At 35.8% G+C, this 25,307-nt stretch overlaps 1 protein-coding gene across 1 annotated transcript in view; it reads left to right on the top strand.

The window, feature by feature from the left end:
- Positions 1-25,307, top strand: part of LOC145284064 (ectonucleoside triphosphate diphosphohydrolase 8-like) — a 185,222-nt gene that overhangs the window by 61,657 nt on the left and 98,258 nt on the right. Inside the window, exons 5-8 of the mRNA XM_080133138.1 lie at positions 652-888; positions 8,733-8,852; positions 13,751-13,903; positions 21,250-21,369. Of these exons, the coding sequence (XP_079989264.1) occupies positions 652-888; positions 8,733-8,852; positions 13,751-13,903; positions 21,250-21,369 (630 nt within the window). The remainder of the gene's footprint in view (positions 1-651; positions 889-8,732; positions 8,853-13,750; positions 13,904-21,249; positions 21,370-25,307) is intronic.

The raw sequence follows: 25,307 nt of genomic DNA, 5'->3' as shown, positions 1-25,307 counted from the left end.
GTGTGTGTGTGTGTTGGTTGTTTTACGGCATATCAACCCTTTCCAGGTTATTTAATGCTGAATCCAAAGATTTTGAAGAAAAAATTTTTAATAGAATATATTTGTTGTTTTCAAGTCTGTTTCTATTTAACCCATAGTTGGGACCCTAACAGGTACTACCAGTCCGGGTCAGAGTGGACCTGGGAGCAATGGCAATTAAAGAGTGGCTCCACACTCCCCAAAGCTCACAAGCTGGGGCCTAACCACTGGATATAATTTAAGATTATATCCAGGACAATGTGTGTGTGTGTGTGTGTGTGTGTGTGTGTGTGTGTGTGTGTGTGTGTGTGTGTGTGTGTGTGTGTGTGTTGGTAAAAAAAATGAAATAAAATAAATAAATAAAAAAAATAAATAAATGAATAAATGGCTAAAGAAGAACAAAACAGAAAGTAAAATGACTCCCAGGCAACACTAGTTTGCTAAAGCTCGTTTTAAATAAAAGTTGATTCTGACATTCTAAAACTCACCCAAATAACCTCTCTTTTTTCCTCTTCTTTGTTTTTTTTTGTTGTTTTTGTTTTGTTTTTTTTTTGTTTTTTTGCCATTTCTACACACTTCTCCATCATATTTACCTATTCCAAACTTATTTTTGTTCCTTTTTCTCTTTTGCAGCAAAGAGGCTCAACGTTAGCATATACCTTAGATGAGTCAAGCACTGTTGGTGCCCTGGACATGGGTGGAGCTTCAACACAGATTACATTTATACCTGCTTCAAAAAATTACACCATGCCTGACGAATTCACTTTCGATCTATCACTGTATGGTCATCCGATGAAGGTTTACACGCACAGTTTCTTATGTTACGGAATTGATGAGGTCATAAGGAAATATCACGCTCTTCTTGTCCAAGTGAGTTAAATAACATAAAAAATGACGGTCCATTGGAGTAAAAAATATATATGTGTGTGTGTGTGTGTGTGTGTGTGTGTGTGTGTGTGTGTGTGTGATTTCTAAGTTCAAAATGACGTAATGTAAGCAAACTATAAGGTAATTGAAGCTTCTCTTCCAATTTGCAAAATTTTTAATCATACCGTAACACATTTTATTTCCTTTTGCTATTTCTTCTGATGAGTTAAGGGCAAAATAGATTCATTGATTGATATAATAATTAAGTGAGTGATTTTGTGCTACGAAACACATACTGTCAAGAATTGTAAATGTCAACTGAATTAAAGGGATAAATTGTAAGATGGTCAACATCATAAAATTTTGTCGTTCATTTGTTATATGCTCTGTATTGAGCTTCTTAAATAAGGATTGGTATATATATAAAAAGGAAATATAAGTGAATAAACAATATTTTCACATAAATATATATATATATATATATATATATATATATATATATATATATATACTAGCTGTACCCTGCCACGCGTTGCTGTGGCTTAATTTCATGTAATGGAAAATTCTAATAAAAAGAGAAAATGCATGTTTCTTATATTCTTAATACAGCAATCCACTCCAAAAAGTAAAAAAAAAAAGGCGAAAATGAAAAAAAATATGGTACTCTTGCAGAATTGGATCCGGATCCTCGGGAGTTACCATCAATCATGGCTTGGGCTCGACCAACATTCAGTGGATTAAGCCGAAAGTTGATAAACCATTGAAACGCTAAATAGTTTTCATTTTTATTGTATTAAAAAATGTGAGTTTTTAATTAATATTTGGGTAAGGGGGGGTGTTACTATACACAGATTCAAAAAAGTTGTTCAAAAACGAATAAATGAAAGCAAAGGTAAGGTAAATTACGTTTCTATCTAACTGGATGATTTTTTAGTGTTTTTATTTAATGTAAAATGTTTAATCGGCTCAAAACCGCAGTGTTTATCTATGTATTTGAAAAAGACGAATGGTCGCGGACTCTGTTGAATACGTTAAGTTTGGGAAAATCAGTTAAAAACTAGACAAAACAATGTCAGACACCTACTGATTATATGTTATTGTGACATAGGCTGACATATTCGGTGGGTTTCTGATAGTATTTTGTATTGTTTTTTTAGTTTTAAATCATTTTCTCAAACTTAACATCATCAACAGTGTCCATTACCGTTTGTATTTTTCAAATACACTGATAAACACTGTTCTTCAAGCCGACTAAATGTTATAGTAAATAAAACGGGTTTGTATTACTAAACACAGAAACGAAAAAAAAAATATATATATGTGTGTGTGTGTGTGTGTGTGTGTGTGTGTGTGTGTATATATATATATATATATATATATATATATATATATATATATATATTTACAGCTGAATGTCTATGTGTGTATGTGTGTGGGTATCTGGTCACGAATAGGCTCCTATATGGTTGACTATTTTAAAAAACTGATTACATATAATGATAGATGTATCGAGATACAGGAATGGGTATGTTTGATCTGGCAGAACGGTGGTTCATTAAAATTGTGGGGTCTGCGTTCGCGCCTGGTCCACAAAGTATGGAAATAAAAAATTAAAAAAAAAACCTTTACAAGTGTTTTTCATATAGATGTACATAAGAATACTTTGATAAGTATGTTTTAACTTACATAGGGATGGTATAATAAAATTGTGGGGTCTGCATTCCCGCCTGGCCTCCATAGAATAGAAATAGACACAAACTTTAATAAAGACTTTTCATATTTATCTGCGTAAGTATACTTTGATAATTATGTTTCAGTTTGAAGAAATATGGTATAATAAAATTATGGGGTGTTCGTTCGCACCTAACCTCCATAGAATGGAAATATGCCACAAAGTTTAACAAGGTTTTTTAATATAGATCCACAGAATATTGTGATAAGTGTTTCAGTGTGAACAGGTATGGTATAATAATTTATGAGGCTTATCTATTTTATTTTTACTTTCATCATAGTTTGCTTTGGTTTTGATACCCCTAAATTCGAAGATATCTCTTTACAACCCTTCCTTTTCATAACCTATCATACTTTCATAAATCAGAGTCCATTTTCTGTAGGCTGTTTTTGAACCCAATCAACGACGGGTACTTTTGCTAGTATATATATATATATATATATATATATATATAAGACAGTTGGATTTGCACATATATATATTCCATATTCAAGTGAGCAAGCCTGGACGGTCCAATTTTATAATTATTAAGATTCTTTTTGTTGCAATACATTTGGTACAATTAAGGGAGTATGATTACAAAACTTGCAAAGCTTTATTTGTAGACAGGCATGATAAGAATTGACGAATCAAATGGACCCGCACTCTGTTAGCAACCAATCAGAAACCAGAATCACTCCATAAAACATACTGGATATTTTAGAATTCTGGTACATACTTTTCTGTGTTCACGCAAGAAGGAACTTTGGACTTCATCTCAGAACTTTTTCGGATTGGCTACCTACAGGAAACGCTATTCTTCATCTGCAAGCTTTTATGGAGTATTGCTGTCACATTTGGGCTGGTGCATCTGCTACTAGTCTCTTGCTCCTAGACAAGGTTCAAAAGAGAGTCGCCAATCTGATAGGCCCTGAACTGGCATCTGTCCCATCGACGAAATTTTGCATCCCTCTGCCTGTTCTACAAGTATTTTAATGGTGAATGCTCTGGCGAACGGAAGACACTTGTACCTCCACGGTGTAGACACCCTCAACAAACCCAACAGACAGCTAAATCCCATCCCCACACAGTAGAGATCCCTAGATGTAAAAGATCTTTCTACTCCAGTAGTTTCTTCCCCAGAACCGCTAGACTTTGGAATTCCATTCCAGATCCCTGCTTCCCCAACTGTACTGACATGCAGAAGTTCAAGTGTAACGTGAACCGACATCTTGCTGCCCAAATCCCTACATATTACCCCCCAGTAGTTGTTACCCCTGATAGTAGCCCCCTACACCAAAGTGGCAATGTGCCTTGTTTGGGGTGAAAATGTAATAAGAAAATTAAAAAAAAAAAAAAAATTCAAAGCTTCTCTGGATTTATACCGCCATTTTGTTTGGAACAACATTTCTCTTCCATTCTGAAACTAAAATGGCTTACAACTGAAAAAGAACGCCGAGATGAGCTAACCAACTACAAAGAGGTCCCGACAGTCGACTAAAGATGTGGAGGTTAGGGTTTAAAGGGTCATTTTCAACGATGGTGTCACACACGCACCCAGAGCCTAACTGATATCTATGGAATGTGTCGGAGTTTTGTTTTCTGTGTTTTGGGTTGTTTTAATTTTTATACTTGTGAACTAGTGCTCTCACCTTCGACAGTTGCTAATGTGTAAGATGGCACGGACGGAACAAGAATGGATTCTTCAACGATTCATTTCCTATATTTTCTTTTCATTATTAGTTAGTTGACCCTAAAATGTGCAATCTTGTGTCGCTCTCTTTTTGTTTTTCATATAGCTTATAATTAGTATTAACGAAGAGCAAGTTTTTTTTAAATTCATATTGAATATTACCTTTCTTCAAGTGTTTATTTAAAGACAATAATTTTTCAATATATTTTAGTATATTATTATTTTTAGTATATTTAGTACGATTACAAAAAATTGGAAGGTCCTATTTATAGACAGGGCTGATAGGAACTGACCAATCAAATGGAACAATGCTTTGCTATCAACCAATCAGAAACCGGAGTCACTATATAGAAACATACTGGATATTTTAGAATCCTGCACATACTTTTCGTTCTTCATACAGAATGGACTTTTCTCTTCAAGACTTCTTTGGGTTGGCTACTTACCAGAAAACCTTTGTCTTCGTTTGCAAGCTTTTACAATTCCAAGCTTTTCTGGGTGGATACCGCCATTTCGTTTGGAATAACATTTCTCTTATCTGAAACTAAAATGGCTTATAACGTTTTATATTTCTGTTATTTGAAAAGGAAAATGAAACATGAAAAATAAAAACAAAATTTATTTTATTTTTATTTTTGAATGACTTTCCTGTAAGACATTCACAGTAAAGAAATCGCCTACCTATCACCATTTTTTTTTTCGTACATGTGCCCAATATAAAACAATATTTCCATCAACAGTGTTTATTTCTAGGAACTTTGTCTTCCATAAGATTGCCTATCCATATCAGATGTCAGCTATTAACCTCATAACGTTTATTCCATTCATTTCCACTCATCTCATAAAGTTCTTCATCATTCAAGGTACAATCTGTTAAGATTAAATAGTTATTCCCCTTAGACCGATTAAATTAAGTTGCCTCCCTTTGATAACGTGATTTTATGAGACTTTACGAGACTTCATTTTTGCAGTATAAATATCGGTCAGCCATCTTTGTTTTGGTTGTCATTGAGAGTTTTCTTACTGGCCACACGTGCTGAATAAAGTATCAATTTTATATCCATTTTCATCGGCTTTGTGTGTCGTTTTTCACAATCCATCCAGCTCATTAACTTTAATCTTGGAGTGATTTCATAACAGAGCACATACGCGCTACGCAAATGCATGCTGTTGCCTAGGGATAGGGTGTACAGAACGAGGACAAGATTTATAATATAACGGTACACAGCGACAACGACGACCCAGTTACTTGGGGAGTTTACATTTATAATAGGAGGCTGATATAGGTGAAGAGAGAAGGCGTTAATGAACAGTTCTTTAAACACGGAGAGGAGATATATTATTGATGTGGAGGATACAGTCAACAGGCATAAATCATGATGTTGTAATCATTAGATCACTATGGCCAGATGTTACGACATTTAAAAAATAAATGTTAAAATTTTAACGATATTTATCCTGGTTTAGATTGGTCGTGAAGTTTGTTCCTTGCTAGTGGAGTCAGAGATGACTTTGTAGCCGGGTTCGAATCTCCCACCCCTGCACTGATGATTCCTGAAAGGAAGAAACACTAGTGTCTGTTGAGCTCAAAACAATAAATGTTAAGAGGGGGTCAAAGTTCAAAAAAAAATTTGGCCTCTGCGGTCTCTACCAAATTATTACGCCAATATTTGGTCTGAACATTTGAAATTTTACATAAAGTGTATTCAGACGTGGGGTAAGCTTTTTAATCGGTTTTAGCCGAAAATTTGGCTGCCAAGGGGTCAAAGTTCAAAAGATTTTACCTTTGCGATCTCTAGCAAACTATTAAGCCAATTTTGGGTCTAAACATATGAAATTGTACATAAAGGGTATTAAGACATGCAGCAAGCTTTTTAATCAGTTTTTGGGTGAAAATTTGGCTGCCAAAAGATCAAAGTTGAAAGAGTTGACCTTTGTAAACTCTACCAAACTTCTCCATCAATTTTGGGTCTAAACACTTGAAATTTTAGGGTACCGTGACATGAGTAAACCTTTTAATGTATATATACATATACACATAAAGTTATGAACAGCACATAGGGCCCGAGCAAAGACGGACTGATCTGTTAGTTATTATATATATATATATATATATTGTCTTGTCTTCTTCCCCTTTGCTTCCAAAAGAGCTTAGGCTAACCCTCTCTCTCCAACTCAACTTGAACTGATTTCTGACTGAACTGTCTCTCAGACTTAACCGTATATACTGACGCTATATTTCTTTGTGACGTCATAACGCGGTTAAGCGTGCATGTGATGCATATATACATGTGTCTTGCCGACATAAAGGACATTCCTTAATTGCATTGTTCCATTATTCCTTTGACCTAACTTTGTTTTTATAGTTATTTATAACTACAATGGATAATTCCACTGCATTCCTGGAATCGTATCTTAATAAAAAATATGTATTCATTTTGACTTTTGATAACTGAGTTCGCTTCCAGCATTCTCCTTTAACAATCACTATATTCGACCCTAATTATTTTGTTTCTCTAAATACCGGGATTTGTTCCCTTCAATATGCAACAATGTGAAATGACGTCACTGGTAGGGAAAAAGAAAGACTATAAAAAGGGCGATCATGTTTGAAACGTGGATGATGTCACGACTATAACGAGAAGTTAAGCATGGCGAGAGAATGAGGAAATAAATATCATTGTTACAAAAAATAAGAGTCGAGTTATTCCTTGTCTTCTATTCCTTGCAACGTACCCTGCTACATCGCGTTCGGTCCCATGTGTAAAAGTGTGTGTAACGTTACAGCTTTTAGCATCTCATTCATATATATTAATACGATAGCGCATGTGTTATTTTGTGTGTCATGCTTAAGTCTTTTTTCTTCTAAGTGACTGTCGTGTAATTGTTATGACTTTCCATTTCTTGCAACAAATAATTTTACCAAGAATTCTTCATAAGTTTTAGTTTCGGTTTCGATTATACCTGAAGAAACTCAAGTTATATATATATATATATATATATATATATATATATATATACATATACATATAAGAAACTCAAGTTATATATATATATACATATATATATATATATATATATATATATATATATATATATATATATATATGTATATTTCCTGCATAAGTTTTGGGTTTCAGTTTCGATTTTTTATTTTTAAATCTTTTTAATCATAACTTTTTTTTTTTTTTAATTTTTTAAATCATAACTTTATAAAATATAAAAATCGATAGAAAATTCACTCTATAATAATACATACGAAATCTGCATGAATCAAAATATCATATTTAAGCGTATTTTACGACTGGGCTATGCCGGACATCCCTGCTTGCTTAGATAAATACTTTTGCAGTTTTAACAAAAGAGCTGCAATAATGTCAGGGAATTTCCATTTACACTGAACATTAATGGAATTCCAACATCAATATATCTCATATGAAAGAGCCCACTGTGGAATTTCCACATGTCCCGCTAGTTACATATGAATCTAGAACAGCAAAGCCTCAAGTAAATTGTCTTTTGGTAAGGAAATAGGGCAGAAAGCTTTGGATTGGTGTGAAAGTAATACCTGGTAAGGAAAGTGTGACACAGCATAAAAATAAGTCATTTGGGAATTTAAGTTCAAGAAGGCTCATGAAGTATAAAGAAAGGGGCGGGGCTTGAATGAAGCATATGGGAAGCACAAATTTAGGAATTGAGCATTTAATTATCAGATCCATTGCATGAAGTGTTTAAGAAGAGTAGAAGTAACAGAATAAACTATTGGGCATAACAGACACCTTGTGCATATGGAAATGGTCATAAATTATAGTTGCTACAGAGCTTGTACTAATCTTGACTACTGGGGCTATTTGGCAAATAGTCATGCATTGATCTTCCAAAATGGCAGCCTCAACTTTAGTAACAGATGTTTGATTAATGGTAGAAGGGGTGCGACAGGTCTCAGAGCTATTTTCACAGGTTCCTAGCTATGTTTGAATTTATGATGCCAGCATTTCACAAAATAATATGATGGGGTATCATTACTGTACAGTTTTTGTTTGCTTGTTTGTTTGTTTGTTTGTTTGTTTCGTCAAAAGTCTGCTGTGCTGTGTGTCCTTTCAAATACAAAAAAAAATGATCACTGTGCCATAATTTTAAACTGATCACTGTGCCATAACTTCAAAATTAACAGGTTCTATTTCACAGCTGACTCAGTTCAAACACCTGTAAATCAGAAACCATAATTAGTTCAGAGATTTAATTCATCACATAACTCATAGAGATACAAATCATTTCACAAAACTTCAGTTAGATCAGATAATAGAGGTAGGCCAGCGGCATTATTTATCGAACGCCCCTTGTTTAAAAAAAAAAAAAAAAAAAAAAAACAGCCATTTTTTTAAATTCAGAAATAATAAGTGTTTCTCTGTGTAATGAATATTTCAATTTTTATTCCAACAGGCAAACAAAGGCACGACAACAAGCATTCCTAGTCCGTGTTGGCTTCTTGGCAGTAGTAAAAACGAAACAAGTGAAAACATTTTCAAAAAACCTTGCACATTCAACAGCAGCTACACAAATGTAAGCATATCTTTATCACATGTTTACACTATAAAAGCCTATCAGGTCAGGTTTTTCAAAATTAGACCTAAATAGTATCGAAGCTGACGAATCAATTGTTTTTCTGACAAATCATTTTTATTTGTTTTGTTTTTTGTTAATGTACTATGTTATTGGCAATATGATCACATACTTACCTACAAGTTATATTTAACATTTCTTTATCTGGCACAGACAACTAGTTCTGTGAACTATTTTAAAATAATCGTCTAAACCTAAAAATGAGCATTTATATATATATATATATATATATATATATATATATATATATATATATATATATGGGGGGGGGAAGGAATATCAGCTTCTAATAATATTTCATCCTTTATGTATATCAATCCCCTTTAGTTTGGATAACTCATATTTTAGCTGAATATTTGTCTACCTTTCAACTAAAATTTTATTTCCTTTTCTGTATAAGTTTAGCAATTAGCTAAAGATGGAAATTAAAATTAAAATAAATTTATTGCATCCCATATAGCTAATACGCGTGCACGCATATGTGTGTATATTATATATATAAATTTAAAGGGGATTAGAACAGCAGTCTAAAGAGCAGAGTGTATTTTAATGTAATAGTAAAATCACTAATGTAATTAAAATACAAGAAAAACAGTGCTCGTTGTAATGCAGATATATAATAAGCTCAATAGGCATATATATCCTAGAGCCATTGATTGATAATTTATAATTAAAATTAAAAATCGGTTTCATAAGGAAGAACACAACAAAATCAATAAATTGTACGATTGTTTCGGAAACGATGTTTTTATTGAGATAGATATCATGGACAATAATTTTAACATATAGTTTTTTGAAACAAAGTTTCCTCATCAGCAAAAATAGTGGGTGCTTTTTTTTTAAAGACACCAAAAATAAACCTAGCATTTTTTAAGTAATGCAGATGTATCTTGAACATATTTAAATATAAAGTAAAATATTTACTTTTTTGATGTTGATAAACAAAGATAAATTGAGAATAAAAATTAGAATAAAATCATAAAGTTAAATTGGGTTTAAATGTAAGGTTAAAATAAGACGTTTTTAAGAAAATTTAATAAAGATATATTTATACCTTATAATGGTTCGCCTTTTAAAATTCGTAAGTATCATCGTCAAAGCATTCATTTGGATGGTAAATGTGGCTTATGAATGCTTGCAGATGTTGGAATGTACCAAATTTCAAAGGGAACGCCAATTTAACTTTATGATTTTGTTCTAATTTTTATTCTCAATTTATCTTATGTTGTTCTTGTATAAAAGAAAGGAAGATGACACTTCGTAACGGAGTTTCTTTTGGTAGTTGTTTAATCCGTGAGGCACCCATTTATCAATTTTTTTTTTGTTGTTGTTGTTTTCCCAATATTTCTCAGGTCGTTGGAAATCGTTGTATACGTTATGTGTTATTCAGAAGCAAGTTCTCAAACAGTTGTGCATGAATTGGCTGTGACTAAAGCTCTTAATTAATCATTGTCAACATCCGATAGCCGACCACTATATTCATCATCTTCAAGACTCTCATTGTCGCCACGAAATTTCTTAAACCACCATTGTGCTGTGCGTTCAGTAGTGGTTCCTGGGCCAAACACTTCGTGGATATCGCAACCTATTTCAGCAATTTTTCGGCATAGTTTGAATTGAAATAAGAAAATTGTGCAAATTTGCTTTTTTTCCATCTTGTATTCAACGTTCTGAAAAGAAGACATAATTGTTTTAAAACAATTGTAATTTAAACGATTAGATGGAACGAAAAACACCCTTTAAAATGATATATAAAGTAAAGGTATTATAACGAAAACTTATTTGAAAATACATCATTTGAAATCAAAATGAAAAATTCCACAATAACTTTCTAGTCAACCTAATAAAGGAAAAAAAAAAAAAACGTAAATAGAAATAAAATGTATATCATGTACCTATTTACTATGCCTCCCCACGGGACAGAGTTAGACACCAGGGTCGTTTTTTAACGTGAAAAAAAGGTACAAAAATAAAAAAATTGTCTCAGTCGTGAAGGATTTCTCCTCCACCGAAATAGAACAAGAAATGGAAGTGCAGCATCTGAAGAACAGATACTACACTTTGAGGTATTTATTTGCTCCCCCACTGAGCAAATTAGGCACAAGGCTGATTTTTAAAGTGAGGATTGAGGGGGAAATGGGGACCAACTCCCCGGGGAGTAGGGGAGCTAGATAGTGACAATTGGTATGAAGGGTTGCCCCTACATTGACCAAGGTCTTATATGTGGAGTTGCCCCCACATATGGTCTTTGCTTGCAGTATCTGCCGGAACAGATGGTATTTATTTGCTCCCCCACCGAGCAAATTAGGCACAAGGCCAATTTTTAATGTGAGGAGTGAAGGGAGGGGGAAGGGGAAAAGGGGACCAGCTCCCGAGAGGTGGGAAATGGGAGCTGGTTAAAGGTCAGGTATGTGGGGTTGCCCCCACATCTGGTCCTTGCTAGTCATAGCTAGTCATAGCCTGCAGCATCTGTCGGAACAGATGGTATTTATTTGCTCCCCCACCGAGCAAATTAGGCACAAGGCCAATTTTTAATGTGAGGAGTGAAGGGAGGGGAAGGGAAAAAGGGGACCAGCTCCCGAGAGGTGGGAAATGGGAGCTGGTTAAAGATCAGGCATGTGGGGTTGCCCCCACATCTGGTCCTTGCTAGTCATAGCTAGTCATAGCCTGCAGCATCTGTCGGAACAGATGGTGTTTATTTGCTCCCCCACTGAGCAAATTAGGCACAAGGCCGTTTTTAATGTGAGGTAAAAACCAGCTCCCCTAAAAGTAGGCAAAAAGGGGGCACTCTGGTTACCAAAAATAATAATTGTCCCAGTATAGAGGGTTTCCCCTCCATTGACTGGTACAAATTATCTTAAGTGCAGTATCTGCCGGAACAGATGGTATTTATTTGCTCCCCCACTGAGCAAATTAGGCACAAGGCCGTTTTTAATGTGAGGTAAAAACCAGCTCCCCTAAAAGTAGGCAAAAAGGGGGCACTCTGGTTACCAAAAATAATAATTGTCCCAGTATAGAGGGCTTCCCCTCCATTGACTGGCACAAATTATCTTAAGTGCAGCATCTGCCGGAACAGATGGTATTTATTTACTCCCCCACCGAGAAAATTAGGCACAAGGCCGATTTTTAATGTGAGGAGTGAAGGGAGGGGGAAGGGAAAAAGGGGACCAGCTCCCGAGAGGTGGGAAATGGGAGCTGGTTAATGGTCAAGCATGTGGCGTTGCCCCCACATCTGGTCTTTGCTAGTCATAGCTAGTCATAGCTTGCAGCATCTGCCGGAACAGATGGTATTTATTTGCTCCCCCACCGAGCAAATTAGGCACAAGGCCGATTTTTAATGTAAGGAGTGAAGGGAGGGGGAAGGGGAAAAGGGGACCAGCTCCCAAGAGGTGGGAAATGGGAGCTGGTTAAAGGTCAGGCATGTGGGGTTGCCCCCACATCTGGTCTTTGCTAGTCATAGCTAGTTCTAGCTAGTCATAGCTTGCAGCATCTGCCGGAACAGATACTACACTTTGATCTCGACCAAAAAAAAGGCCAAGTTGAATGTACGTATGATTCGTTTATGCTGCTGTTTGCCTAATCATAGTTATATTCATTTCTATGGTGACAGACATGTTCGGTTTACCACTTAATATCCTAGTTAAATTGTGTGTGTGTGTGTGTGTGCGTGTGCGTGCGCGCGCGCACGCGCATTTTACAATCAGAAAATGAAGTACTGTTATTATTCACTCTGTTACTAACAGCAACAATAATTAGAATGATACTATCCAACGCACTTGGTCATACCAGATCAGGCTGTCTGAAGATACCCACTTCCTGATCAAAAATACACCAAATATTGATATTATTGTTTTTTTTTCTTTTCTCATTGCAAAATTCTATCATGTTCTGCAAAGTCTAAAACAAAAACAAGCTTCCTCTAAAAAAAAAAAACGAATTTAACACTATGAATGAATATTCGAAGATATAAAAAAAAAACTTGAAGCAAAAGACTTTTTCCACATTAAATAACTCGAAAATGGTTGATATGCTGTAAAACAAAATAATTAAAGTAAACCAATCTAACACACAGTGTAATATGAAAAAATGACTCTGATTAGATGTATACCGTATTTTTTGTATTAAAATCCGCAATGCTTTAAATCAAATAAAATAAAATAATTAATTCGATAAAAAATTAAATAAAAGAAGAAAGACAAAATAGAGTATAAAAATAACTGAATCCTCTTTGATAGTATGAGCCAATAAGCGGACATACGCATACAATTTTTATATGCTACTTTTATTTATAAAGCTACATCGGTCAAAGAGCCAAGAGACCAACAGTAACATTAGAGAGGTGACGGTGGTTCAGTAGGTGATGACACGGACTGACAACCTGAGTATACCAAGTTCAAATCTACTTCGTTCTACAGAAACATTTTCACTTAGGGGGTCTTGGCAACCTTCACGTGATTCGTCCCGTAAGTTCCCGATGTCTTTCTAGAAAGAATTCTTAATAGAAAAATATCAGGGAAACGAATGCCAACAAAATCATCGTGCATGATGCTCAACACACAGCAACGATAGATAAAATTGTTTAATTACTTTTTTGCATTGCAGTTTCGACGATCAACGGTGAACGGTGATAACGTACATACAAACATAAAATTGGCTTAATGTATTATTATATAGATTCTTTTCTGAGGAGAGTCTATGAATCAAGATTTTGAAAGTTTATAAAGTTGTTTTCAAATATTGCTGTTATTTATCATCAGTTTAAGATCTCCTTCTGAACGCTTACTTGGCAAGAATAAAATGTTGGTATAAATGTTGTACACTCTTTTCTGTCTTTCAAGGTTTCCATAAATTACCATTTTGTTGGCACCGCTAACCAAGCAGAATGCCAAAGAATTATCAATAAGCTATTTGACTTCACGAATTGCCCTTACAAAGAAGGGTGTTCTTTTAATCAAGTTTACCAACCTTCCATTAAACACAAAACGTTCATGGTAAGTTTTTTGATCTTTCATTAGTTTCAATGTATACACTAACGAGATGTACCAGTGACTCGTTGGGTCACAAGCACTACCATTATTCGTAGTGTTGGGACGAATCAGAATTGGAAATCAGAAAAATCGGTACTTTTGAGGGTATCGGAATTGGTGTTGGAATCGGTATTGGAATCGGAAAAATTAATGTCTATTTTCCAATGACAAAAAATGAAATTTTAAATTTTTTATTTTTTGGTTTTATTTTGTTTACAACTTAATTATCCAGTGTTGGCACTAACAATAAAATGGTAAATGAGGATTAATGGTAAACTACAAGTAAAATTAAAATTTGTAGGTCATTCCAAAAGTGTATGCTTTACGTTTGCAAAAATATATGCATATCATTCAAACACGAGCGTGTTTAAATATATGGTTAAGTGGCATTTATTAGAACTAATTTAAAGCTTACCAGTTCACTCATTTTTCGCCCAAATTTCAAACGATTATTACAGTTTATAGATCACCTTCTCAGCTACAAGGGGCGTGCAATAAGTAATGCCCCTGATCCACTTTCAGTTGTCTGATCTAGCTGAAATTTTGCATGTGCAATAATTTATATCACTACGGGTTATGTGGTAAATTACAGCTCTGAACTAATTGTGGTTTCTGTTCTACAGGTGTTTGAACTTGGTCAGGTGTGAAATGGAGCCTGTTGAATGTTAAGCAGTGATCCGGTTTTTGTATTTGAAAGGACGCACACCACAGGAGACTTTTGATGAAATGAAAGAAACTTATGATGATAATGCCCCATCATATGACCTTGTAATACGCTGGCATCGTGAATTCAAACATGGCCAGAAGTCTGTGGAAACAGCTCCCAAACCTGGTCGTCCCCCCTCCTGCCATTGATGAGGCATCTATCCGTCAAGTTGATGCTACCATTTTGGAAGATCGGCGCATTACTATTCGCCAAATAGCCCAAGATGTCAAGATTAGTACAGGGTCTGTGGAAACTATCATTCATGACCATTTGCATATGCAAAAGTGTCTGCCAAATGGATTCCTATGTTTCTCACACCATTCCAGAAGTGAGAACACATCGAGTGCTCGAGGATGAATTTGGATATGTGCCAAGAAGATGAGTTAAAGTTTTTCAAAAGACTGATTACACAGGATGAAACATGGGTCCATCACTATGATCCAGAGACCAAAGCCCAGCCAATGCAGTGGAAGCACTTGGACTCACCACCTCCAAAGAAGGCAAGGGCATAGCCCTCCACTGGCAAAGTCATGCTCACAGTCTTCTGGGACCAGGATGGAGTAGTGATGACAGATTTCCTGGCAAAGGGTACCACAATTACAGGAGCGTATTATGCTACACTTTTGAGGAAATTAAGGGAAGCTATCAAAATCAAGAGGCGGGGCAAGATCAGCAAAGGTACCCTCCTCCTGCAGGACAAAGCTCCGGTCCACAACTCGCATGTCGCCAGATCAGAAGTACGGGCGTGTGGTTATGAAATCCTTCCCCATCCTCCCTACTCTCCTGACCTTGAACCCTCTGACTTTCACCTCTTCCCAGCCATGAAGTTGTTTTTGAAAGGAAAGCGTTTCCCAGATGATGCAGCCTTGATTTCTGAAGTCACGTCATGGTTGAAGGGTCAACCTAGGGTGTTCTACAAAAATGGTCTCCAGAGCTGCATTAAACGATGGGAGAAATACATAACTCTCGTTGGTTCCTATGTAGAGATTGACTAATAACTGTGCCAAGTTTCGTTGCTCTACTGCTATGAGAAGTGGGTCAGGGACGTTACTTATTGCACGCTACTCGTATATATTAAGAGATTCTAAAAAAAATCGGAATCGGTAGTCGCATTGGAATATGAAAAAGTATTTGAATCGTCCAATTACTAATTATTTGTTTCGGCTTGATTACATTCTTCCTTTTTCGCCGTTGAAAATTGTCTCTATTTCCAGTTCGTTTCATTCCTATTCAACCATATCCTATAAGATGCTTTCTCTGCTGTTTCCTAAAGATGTTTTAGTAATAGAGATGGAATAATAAATTTACAACCGTTTGCTCCATATTTCCTCTTGCCTCGATGGCTCAAATGACTAGCACTACTAGCATCATGTCTTCCGCAGAGATAGTTTTTTAATAGAGATCAATATTCCCTGCAGCTCACCACACCTCTTGAGAAATTTATGATGACAACCTGGGGCAAAATACAAAATTGATTCCAACATCCGGTCTGCAAACACCACAAAGAAACTAGCAAGTATCTTTTAACATATGCAGTTGGTTTGCAAAAAAAAAAAAAAAAGTAAAATAATGCTATTTCCTCAGGGATATTTTCCATTGACTATCAAAACGAAACTATTCTCTTTCATTTAAAGAATTGGCAATAAGTTTACATAAAACTAATTAAATGTCGCTAAAAATATACCACAAGTAAAAAAGTAGTCAAAATGGATGGGGCAAATAAGAGGGTGAGATTCCGTATAATTTGGAGGAGAGTAGCACGACGAAAACAACTCAGTGACTCAAGTGCCAGTATTCTTCATCTCATCCTTACACACTAGCAAGAGTTGGACAAATAGAAAAGAATTACTACCCATTTATACGTATCAATAAGAAAAAAGTAAACCAACTCACACACATAAACAATGCCATGCAGCCAAATACTCACATATGTATATTATTTAACACACATATTCATACTATGAATAGATTGAAGTACACTTTTCTAAGTCTTGTGGTTATTTACTGTACATTTTTATTAAACACGTTTTTGCACTTTGAACATTTATTAACACGCAAATAACTTTATATTCTTATCTCTTGTATGAAAATGTTTTGTTCCAACATTTTAGCATTTACAAAATCTCTGTTTATGTTTGAGGTACAATTTTCTACCTAATGACCCTGCTATTCTTTCAATGTTTAATTTATTTCCATTTTTTTTTCTATGTCTATTATTACAACATAAATGTTAAAATTTCAACGATATTTATCGCGGTTTAGATTGACCGTGAAGTTTATTCCTTGCTAGTGGAGTCAGAGATGGCTTTGTAGCCGGGTTCGAAATCTCCCAACCCTGCACTGATGATTCCTGAAAGGAAGAAACACTAGTGTCTGTTGGGCTCAAAACAATAAATGTTAAGAGATCAAAATTGGGGTCAAAGTTCAAAAAAAAAATTTGGCCTCTGCGGTCTCTACCAAATTACTATGCCAATTTTTGGTCTGAACATTTGAAATTTTACATAAAGTGTATTCAGACGTGGGGTAAGCTTTTTAATCGGTTTTAGCCGAAAATTTGGCTGCCAAAGGGTCAAAGTTCAAAAGATTTTACCTTTGCGGTCTTTAGCAAACTATTCAGCAAATTTTGGGTCTAAGAATTTGAAATTTTACATAAACGATATTCAGACATGCAGCAAGCTTTTTAATCAGGTTTTGGGTGAAAATTTGGCTGCCAAAAGGTCAAAGTTGAAAGAGTTGACTTTTGCAGACTCTACCAAACTTCTCCACCAATTTTGGGTCTAAACACTTGAAATTTTAGGGTACCTGAACATGAGTAAAACTTTTAATGTATATATACATATACACATAAAGTTATGAACAGTACATAGGGCCGGAGCAAAGCCGGGCTAATCTGTTAGTTCTAGCTGCACTGATGAGCTGTGAAACAGCGAAACAGTACTGTTTGTGGATGACTATATATATATATGTATATTATTACTATATATATTTTTACTATATGAGGGGCGTGCAATAAGTAATACCTCTGACCCACTTCCCATAGCAGTAGAGCAACGAAACTTGGCACAGTTATTAGTCTTCCTCTACATAGGAGCCACCCAGATTTATGCATTTCTCTCATTGTTTGATGCAGCTCTGGAGACCGTTTTTATAGAACACCCCAGGTTGGTCCTCCAACCACGACGTGACTTCAGAAATCAAGGCTGCAGCATCTGGAAAACGCTTTCCTTTCAAAAACAACTTCATGGCTGGGAAGAGGTGAAAGTCAGAGGGTTCAAGGTCAGGAGAGTAGGGAGGATGGGGTAGGATTTCATACACACGTCCTTGCTTCTGATCTGGCGACATGCGAGTTGTGGACCGGAGCGTTGTCCTGTAGGAAGAGGGTTCCTTTGCTGATCTTGCCCCGCCTCTTGATTTTGATAGCTTCCCTTAATTTCATCAAAAGTTAAGCATAATAGGCTCTTGTAATTGTCCTACCCTTTGCCAGGAAATCTGTCATCACTACTCCATCCTGGTCCCAGAAGACTGTGAGCATGACTTTGCCAGTGGAGGGCTACACCCTTGCCTTCTTTGGAGGTGGTGAGTCCAAGTGCTTCCACTGCATTGGCTGGGCTTTGGTGTCTGGATCATAGTGATGGACCCAAGTTTCATCCTGCATAATCAGTCTTTTGAAAAACTTTAACTCATCTTCTTGGCATATCTCCAAATTCATCCTCGAGCACTAGAGGCGTTCTCACTTCTGGAATGGTGTGAGCAACCTTGGAATCTATCTGGCAGACACCTTATGCATATGCAAATGGTCATGAATGATAGTTTCCACAGACCCTGTACTAATCTTGACATCTTGGGCTATTTGGCGAATAGTAATGTGCCGATCTTCCAAAATGGTAGCCTCAACTTGACGGATAGATGCCTCATCAATGGCAGAAGGCGGCGACCAGGTCTGGGAGCTGTTTCCACAGACTTCTGGCCATGTTTGAATTCATGATGCCGGCGTTTTTCAAGGTCATATGATGGGGTATTATCACCATAAGTTTCTTTCATTTCATCAAAAGTCTCCTGTGGTGTGCGTCCTTTCAAATACAAAAACCGGATCACTGCTTGACATTCAACAGGCTCCATTTCACACCTGACTCAGTTCAAACACCTGTAGAACAGAAACCACAATTAGTTCAGAGCTGTAATTTGTCACATAACCCGTAGTAATATAAATCATTGCACATGCAAAAATTTCAGCTAGATCAGACAACTGGAAGTGGGTCAGGGGAATTACTTATTGCACGCCCTTCGTATATATTATTACTATATATACTATTACTACGTATATTATATATTATATATATATTATTGCTATACATATTATCTATTATTTATAATTAACAGTTCCCATATCATGTTGAATTCTATATTAGTTTTACTTAGTAGTTGAATGTCACCCAACATATGCACTATTTTTTTGAGTCGCTTTTACTCTCCACCATTCTTCTTGTGAAACTGACCTTCTTCTGAAAGTCGAAAGTCCAATCCCCAGCATAGGAATACAGTGAAAATACAACTGTGAATTCTATCCACTCATGGCTGACAGAATGAGAGCTACTCCCGTGGATTAAGTAAAGGCTTTCGTTCTGAAATTCTGTACAGATTCCCGTGTTTGACAGAAAGATTCCCGAATTCAACAAGATACACCCGAAGAAGGTGAAATGTTTCACCGACCAAAAGGTTGTGAAAATGACACAGAAGATGACAGCAGTAGTCCGAATAATTTAAATAATACGAATAACCAATCCTAATCTCAACAATTGAAAAACGTAATGAATGCACCAATTTATATATTAATTGTTGGTGTGGTTCTTGGCTATACCCAAAGACGCTATCGTCATTCAAAATGGACTCTACTCTACCAAGCCAGGGACAACACCACAAATTGGTGACCCCAACCAAAAAATCAAAACTTGCCCTAACTAGGGCCGGTTTTCAGTCGATTTGATTGATTTGATCAAATTGATCCTCCCACATAAAGGGGTCATGCACCAACAGACCCCTTTTCATTATATGAGGTACAAAATATTCTGAAAAGGTAAAATAAAATAAAAATATTCTTCCTCGTCATATTAATTTATTATGTATGATGAATAAATCAATAAAGCTTTTCATAAATCTAGTGCTACCAGATGAAGCTATCTGAAGATGCTGGCTTCCTGGCATTAAATGTATCAAACATTGATGTTATCGTTTTTATCCTCTTCTTTGCAAAACTCAATCATGTTTTACACAGCCAAAAATAAAAACAACAATTTTGCTTTATAAAACAACCAAGCCAAACACTATGAATAAATACTTGAAGATATAATAAACTTGAAGAATAAAAAATTATATTTTTTTCCAAAATGACCAAATTCGGCATTAAATAACACAAAAAAGGGTTGATATATCGTAAAAGAAAACAACTCATCCAAGCCAATAATATCTTTCAGATTGTTATACGGCACAATTACATTGACACACTAGTTCTCTCCAGATCACTGAAGTTGAACAATGTTGAACCCGGCCAATACCAGATGGGTGACAATTTGGGAAAGCGAGGTGCTGTATGTACTGAGTGGTAAAACATACCAGGTTGGGAAACTGGTGCGGTCACGATAAAAAATATCCTTGATAGCCTTGGCGAAACATCAAGTATTTCCAGCCATAAGAAAAAACATGAAAGATCAGCGGAATTTGTTCACGTTTTACCTGCGCCTATTGCCATTGGATGAAACGTGTCATTTTTTCATTTCAGGTTGTTTTATTGGTTTTTATGGTATTCTTACTAATATTTACATTGTAGATTTTTTTTGGGGGGGGGGGGTTGGATTTGTTTTTTCTGTGGTTTTGTTATTTAGATTTGGGTGCATTTTTTTTTAAAGCTAGTTTGAAAATCTGGCCATTCTTTATGGTTTAGTGTGATTAGTTTATTCTTTGTATTGGTTATATATTAATATATATATATATATATATATATTTATATAAAATGGGTTAATAAATTCCAACGAAAGAAAGATGTATATTTAAATAAGGGAGTAGTCACCAACAATGTGTATTTTTTAACATTATTTTATTATTCCGTGTCTTGGTTTTTCATTGAGAATTATGTTTGGATCATTGTAATAATGTTTTTAAGTCATTGAAATCGTTTACGTACGTTTCAGACGGTCTGATGCGTCCTCGTCAGAAATTATTTTCCAATATTTATATATATTAATATATGTATTAAGTTGGTTTGGGTTATTTATTTTTTGTCAATTTGACATGTGTTTTATTTATAGTATGTATTTACTATTTTCCTAACTTGAGAATTTTTTTTTTTTTTATTTCAGTTTTCTTTTTTTATATATTTTTCATATATTTATTTAATGTTTATTTGTTTTTTGCTGGCTTGTGTGTGTTTTTTTTTATATGAGATATAAACATCCCTAAATTTTCTTTTGTAGAATAGGGATTCCACCTGCAGTTCCTAGCACCAATCCTGGCCCGTATCCATACTACTGTTGTTGTTGTTGTTGTTATTATTACGTTTCTAATTATTCAAAATATAAAATGTACTTTTCCTTTTTTTTTGTGCTTACAGGCGTTTTCAATTTATTACTATATTATGGAAGCCCTCAATGTGACAGAAAAGAGTGACAGCTTAAGTGTAATGGATTATCATAATGCCATATATTTATGGTGCAAGAAAACATGGCAAGAAGTAAGTCACACTATGGCATCTTGTTACATATCCTTAATAGATCTATGCTTATAATGTCGGCCTATCATCGGCCAAGGAGTGAAGATGTTTTTTTGGTTGTTGTCATACATGCTATTTACATGTTTCGGCCTATTGTCTTTTTATTATTTTTTTTTTAATGGAAAGCGCTCCAGACAAGGTGTGAAGCCATTTGCTGTAAAGAGCTAACACTAACGAAAGATTATTACCGCAAATACAGAAAAGAGAGAAAATTAAAACTGGCTTTAGTCTTGAAAGAACACATGCTATAATAGTACTTAAAAAAAACAGACTGAAATTAGCAACATTATGTCTGTGTGTGAGAGCAAGTGAGAGAAAGAGGGAGAGAAACAGAGGAGAAGTTGCAAAGAACAGAGAAGGGGTTACAAAGAACAGATGGATGGTTGCAAAGAACAGATGAGGGGTTGCAAAGAACAGATAGATGGTTGCAAAGAACATATGAGAGATTGCAAAGAACAGATAGACTGTTGACAAGAACAGATGAGGGATTGAAAAGAACAGATAGATGGCTGCAAAGAACAGATGAGGCGTTGCAAAGAACAGATGAGGGATTGCAAAGAACAGATAGATAGTTTCAAAGAACAGATAGATGGTTGAAAAGAACAGCTGAGGGGTTGCAAACAGCAGATGGATGGTTGCAAAGAACAGATGAGGGGTTGCAAAGAAAAGATGAGGGGTTGCAAACAACAGATAGATAGTTACGAAGAACAGATGAGGGATTGCAAAGAACAGATGGATGGTTTCAAAGAACAGATGAGGGATTGAAAAGAACAGATGAGGGATTGCAAAGAGCAGATAGATGGTTGTAAAGAACAGATGAGGGATTGAAAAGAACAGATGGATACTTGCAAAGAACAGATGAGGCGTTGCAAAGAACAGATGAGGGGTTGCAAAGAACAGATGGATAGTTGCAAAGAATAGATAGATGGTTGCAAAGAACAGATGGATAGTTGCAAAGAATAGATAGATGGTTGCAAAGAACAGATGAGGGATTGCAAAGAACAGATGGATAGTTGCAAAGAACAGATGAGGGATTGAAAAGAACAGATGAGGGGTTGCAAAGAACAGATGAGGAATGGCAAAGAACAGATAGATTGTTAACAAGAACAGATGATTGATTGAAAAGAACAGATAGATGGTTGCAAAGAACAGATGAGGGGTTGCAAAGAACAGATGAGGGATTGCAAAGAACAGATAGATGATTGCAAAGAACAGATAGATGGTTGCAAAGAACAGATGAGGGATTGCAAAGAACAAATGGATGGTTGCAAAGAACAGATGAGGGGTTTCAAAGAACAGATGAGGGGTTGCAAAGAACAGATGAGGGATTGCAAAGAACAGATAGATGGTTGCAAAGAACAGATGAAGGGTTTAAAAGAACAGATAGATGGTTGCAAAGATGAGGGGTTGTAAAGCACAGATGGATGGTTGCAAAGAACAGATGAGGGGTTGCAAAGAACAGATGGATGGTTGCAAAGAACAGCTGAGGGGTTGCAAAGAACAGATGAGGGGTTGCAAAGAACAGATGAGGCGTTGCAAAGAACAGATAGATGGTTGTAAAGAACAGGTGAGGCTTGCACAGAAGAACAGATGAGGCCAATAAAATTACAGATACGTTTCTCTACCTTATCAGAAACCCGCAAGTGTAATAGATTCACCAGTCCAAATATGACAACAGTACTCCATATAGGCTCTCATGATAGATATATAGAGGTAAACAATAGTCTCATGTATAAGAAAGCATTTAGAGCGATAGGAGAACTGACTGTATGAGAAGCAGAAACAGCAAAGGATCAAATAAAAAGTGCCTTAAATAAGTATCCAAATTTTTTTGCACAGTATTTATAATTGTCATAAATTCTTCAAAATCCAATAGGTTATTGCTATACATCTTATGAGATGTCTGATTAATTTATACGATTCCAGGTTTAAATGAACAGCTACAGCAGGAATTTGGATACACCCTACTAAAGCCTGATTGTTACAGCTGGTGAATTTCAAAAATGCAATCTGGACGTAAGGACACTTTAGAAGAACGATTTGCAATAAAATTATGTTTTAAACTTGGAAAAATGCCACAGAAACGCATGGAATGCTTCAGACTGCTTTTGAAGCGAGCATCAGTTTTTGAGTGGCATAAGAGCTTCAAGGAAGGCATGGAATCTTTGAGGGATGATGAGAGGTGTGGGAGAAGTAAAAAAAAGTCAGAGTTGATTGGCTAAATAAAAAATTTCATAGATAAGGGCCGCCGTTTGTCTATAGAGACAATAAGTGTATAGTTTGATGTCAGTGTGGGAAAACCTTAGAGGCTGTCATTATGAGACAATTAGGAAGATGAACGTGGGTGTGACGAGGGGTATTAACACGCCCACACGAGAGGATTTCCATGGGGGGCCTTCCAGAAATTATTGGAACGGTATAACAAGTGTATTGCAGCCGAAGGAGATTACTTCGAAGGGGACTAGAGTTTCATGTTTGTACTATTAATAAAAGTGGCCATGCGAAAAAAAACGTCTGTAAACTTATTGAAGGCACCTTGTACGTAAACTATACAAGATAATTTGATGAGAAAGAAAGACTAAGAAGTTTCAGAGTTGATTTCTCTTGGAGAGCAGAGCCACCAGACCTCAACGAATAAAGTGCAAGAACGGAACCATCCATGAGAATCTCAGGAACAAAAGGGACACGCCTACGATTGAAAGACATGAACAGAGTCATATTAAATGTTGCTATGGTCACAACGTTTCAGCCGTTGTACTCTTAGATTAGCCCAAGTGAGGTCGTTTGAACACATGATGACCAATAAGATCACAAGAGGAATAGTAATTTTGACTGAACATTTAAAGAATTTCATCCAAAAGCCTTTGGAGAGGTTTGCAGAGAATTTAGAGAGATTCTAAGCAGCCACAAAGAAAGAGGTAGACAATCTCTCCTCACACACATCAGCTAGATATTCTGAGCATGGCTATCTTCGCTTGAAAATATACTACTCTAGAAAAAACTTTCTGCGGTCTACATTTATTAACTTTTATTTCGTAACTTTTGGCAACCTATACCCAACTGTGTATGTCATATAAATAAAGTTATAGAAATTGTTTAGAGAATTTTATTTCTTTTCTATCGTGATCTTTCACAGATTATTATGTAACAGCAGTAACAACCATATTACGGTTTTGGATCTGTGTTTAATTTCTAAGCTTGGTGCTGATTGGTGCAAGTGTTTGACTTCTTTTCTAGCTTGTCCAATCAGATGCCATCCCTCAAGCACACTGAATACATAGTTGGAGTTGATGGACCGTCTGTTAGATTACTTCTCTTTCCAGTAAGGAGACAGTGAACTGACTCATTCCATGACGTTTCTTTCAACTCACAATTTTCTCTCAAAAAGTCCTACCCCCGTCCAGAACGTCTGGTGAAGGTCTAAATATTCTAACATGGCAACGGTCGACACGTGTGGAATTAATATAACACACCCATACACATACCTACGTGACCACTTACTCACGGTTTGACTCGTATATTACAAACATTCTCACGTATGAACTATTTTCCTTTCCTTACAAATAGGACATCCATTCTAGCCTTCAGATATGAACTTTTCTCTCTTTCTTACTAACGGAACAATTATTTACAAATATTGGACTTTTTAACCTGTTGTTTTCGTCTATAATTATAGAGGTACTAGCGGAGGGGCGCCCGGCTTTGTCCGGTCTTAAAATACGCTTAAATATGATATTTTAATTTGTCCACATTTCGTATATATTATTATAGAGTCGTGATTTCAAAAGTTTAAAAAAAAAAAGTATATGGTCGCCATCAGCTAGAATCGAAACCGAAGCAAAACTGTAGCATTCAAAGCTGGTGATGTTACCACTGTACCAACGTGACACGCATATGAA

The sequence above is a fragment of the Euprymna scolopes genome, chromosome 8 (assembly GCF_053919585.1).
Source record: "Euprymna scolopes isolate OS-2025 chromosome 8, ASM5391958v1, whole genome shotgun sequence".
NCBI classification, from domain to species: Eukaryota; Metazoa; Mollusca; class Cephalopoda; order Sepiida; family Sepiolidae; genus Euprymna; species Euprymna scolopes.
Note: the sequence above shows the minus strand (reverse complement) of the source record. Positions and strands in the feature narration are given on the sequence as shown.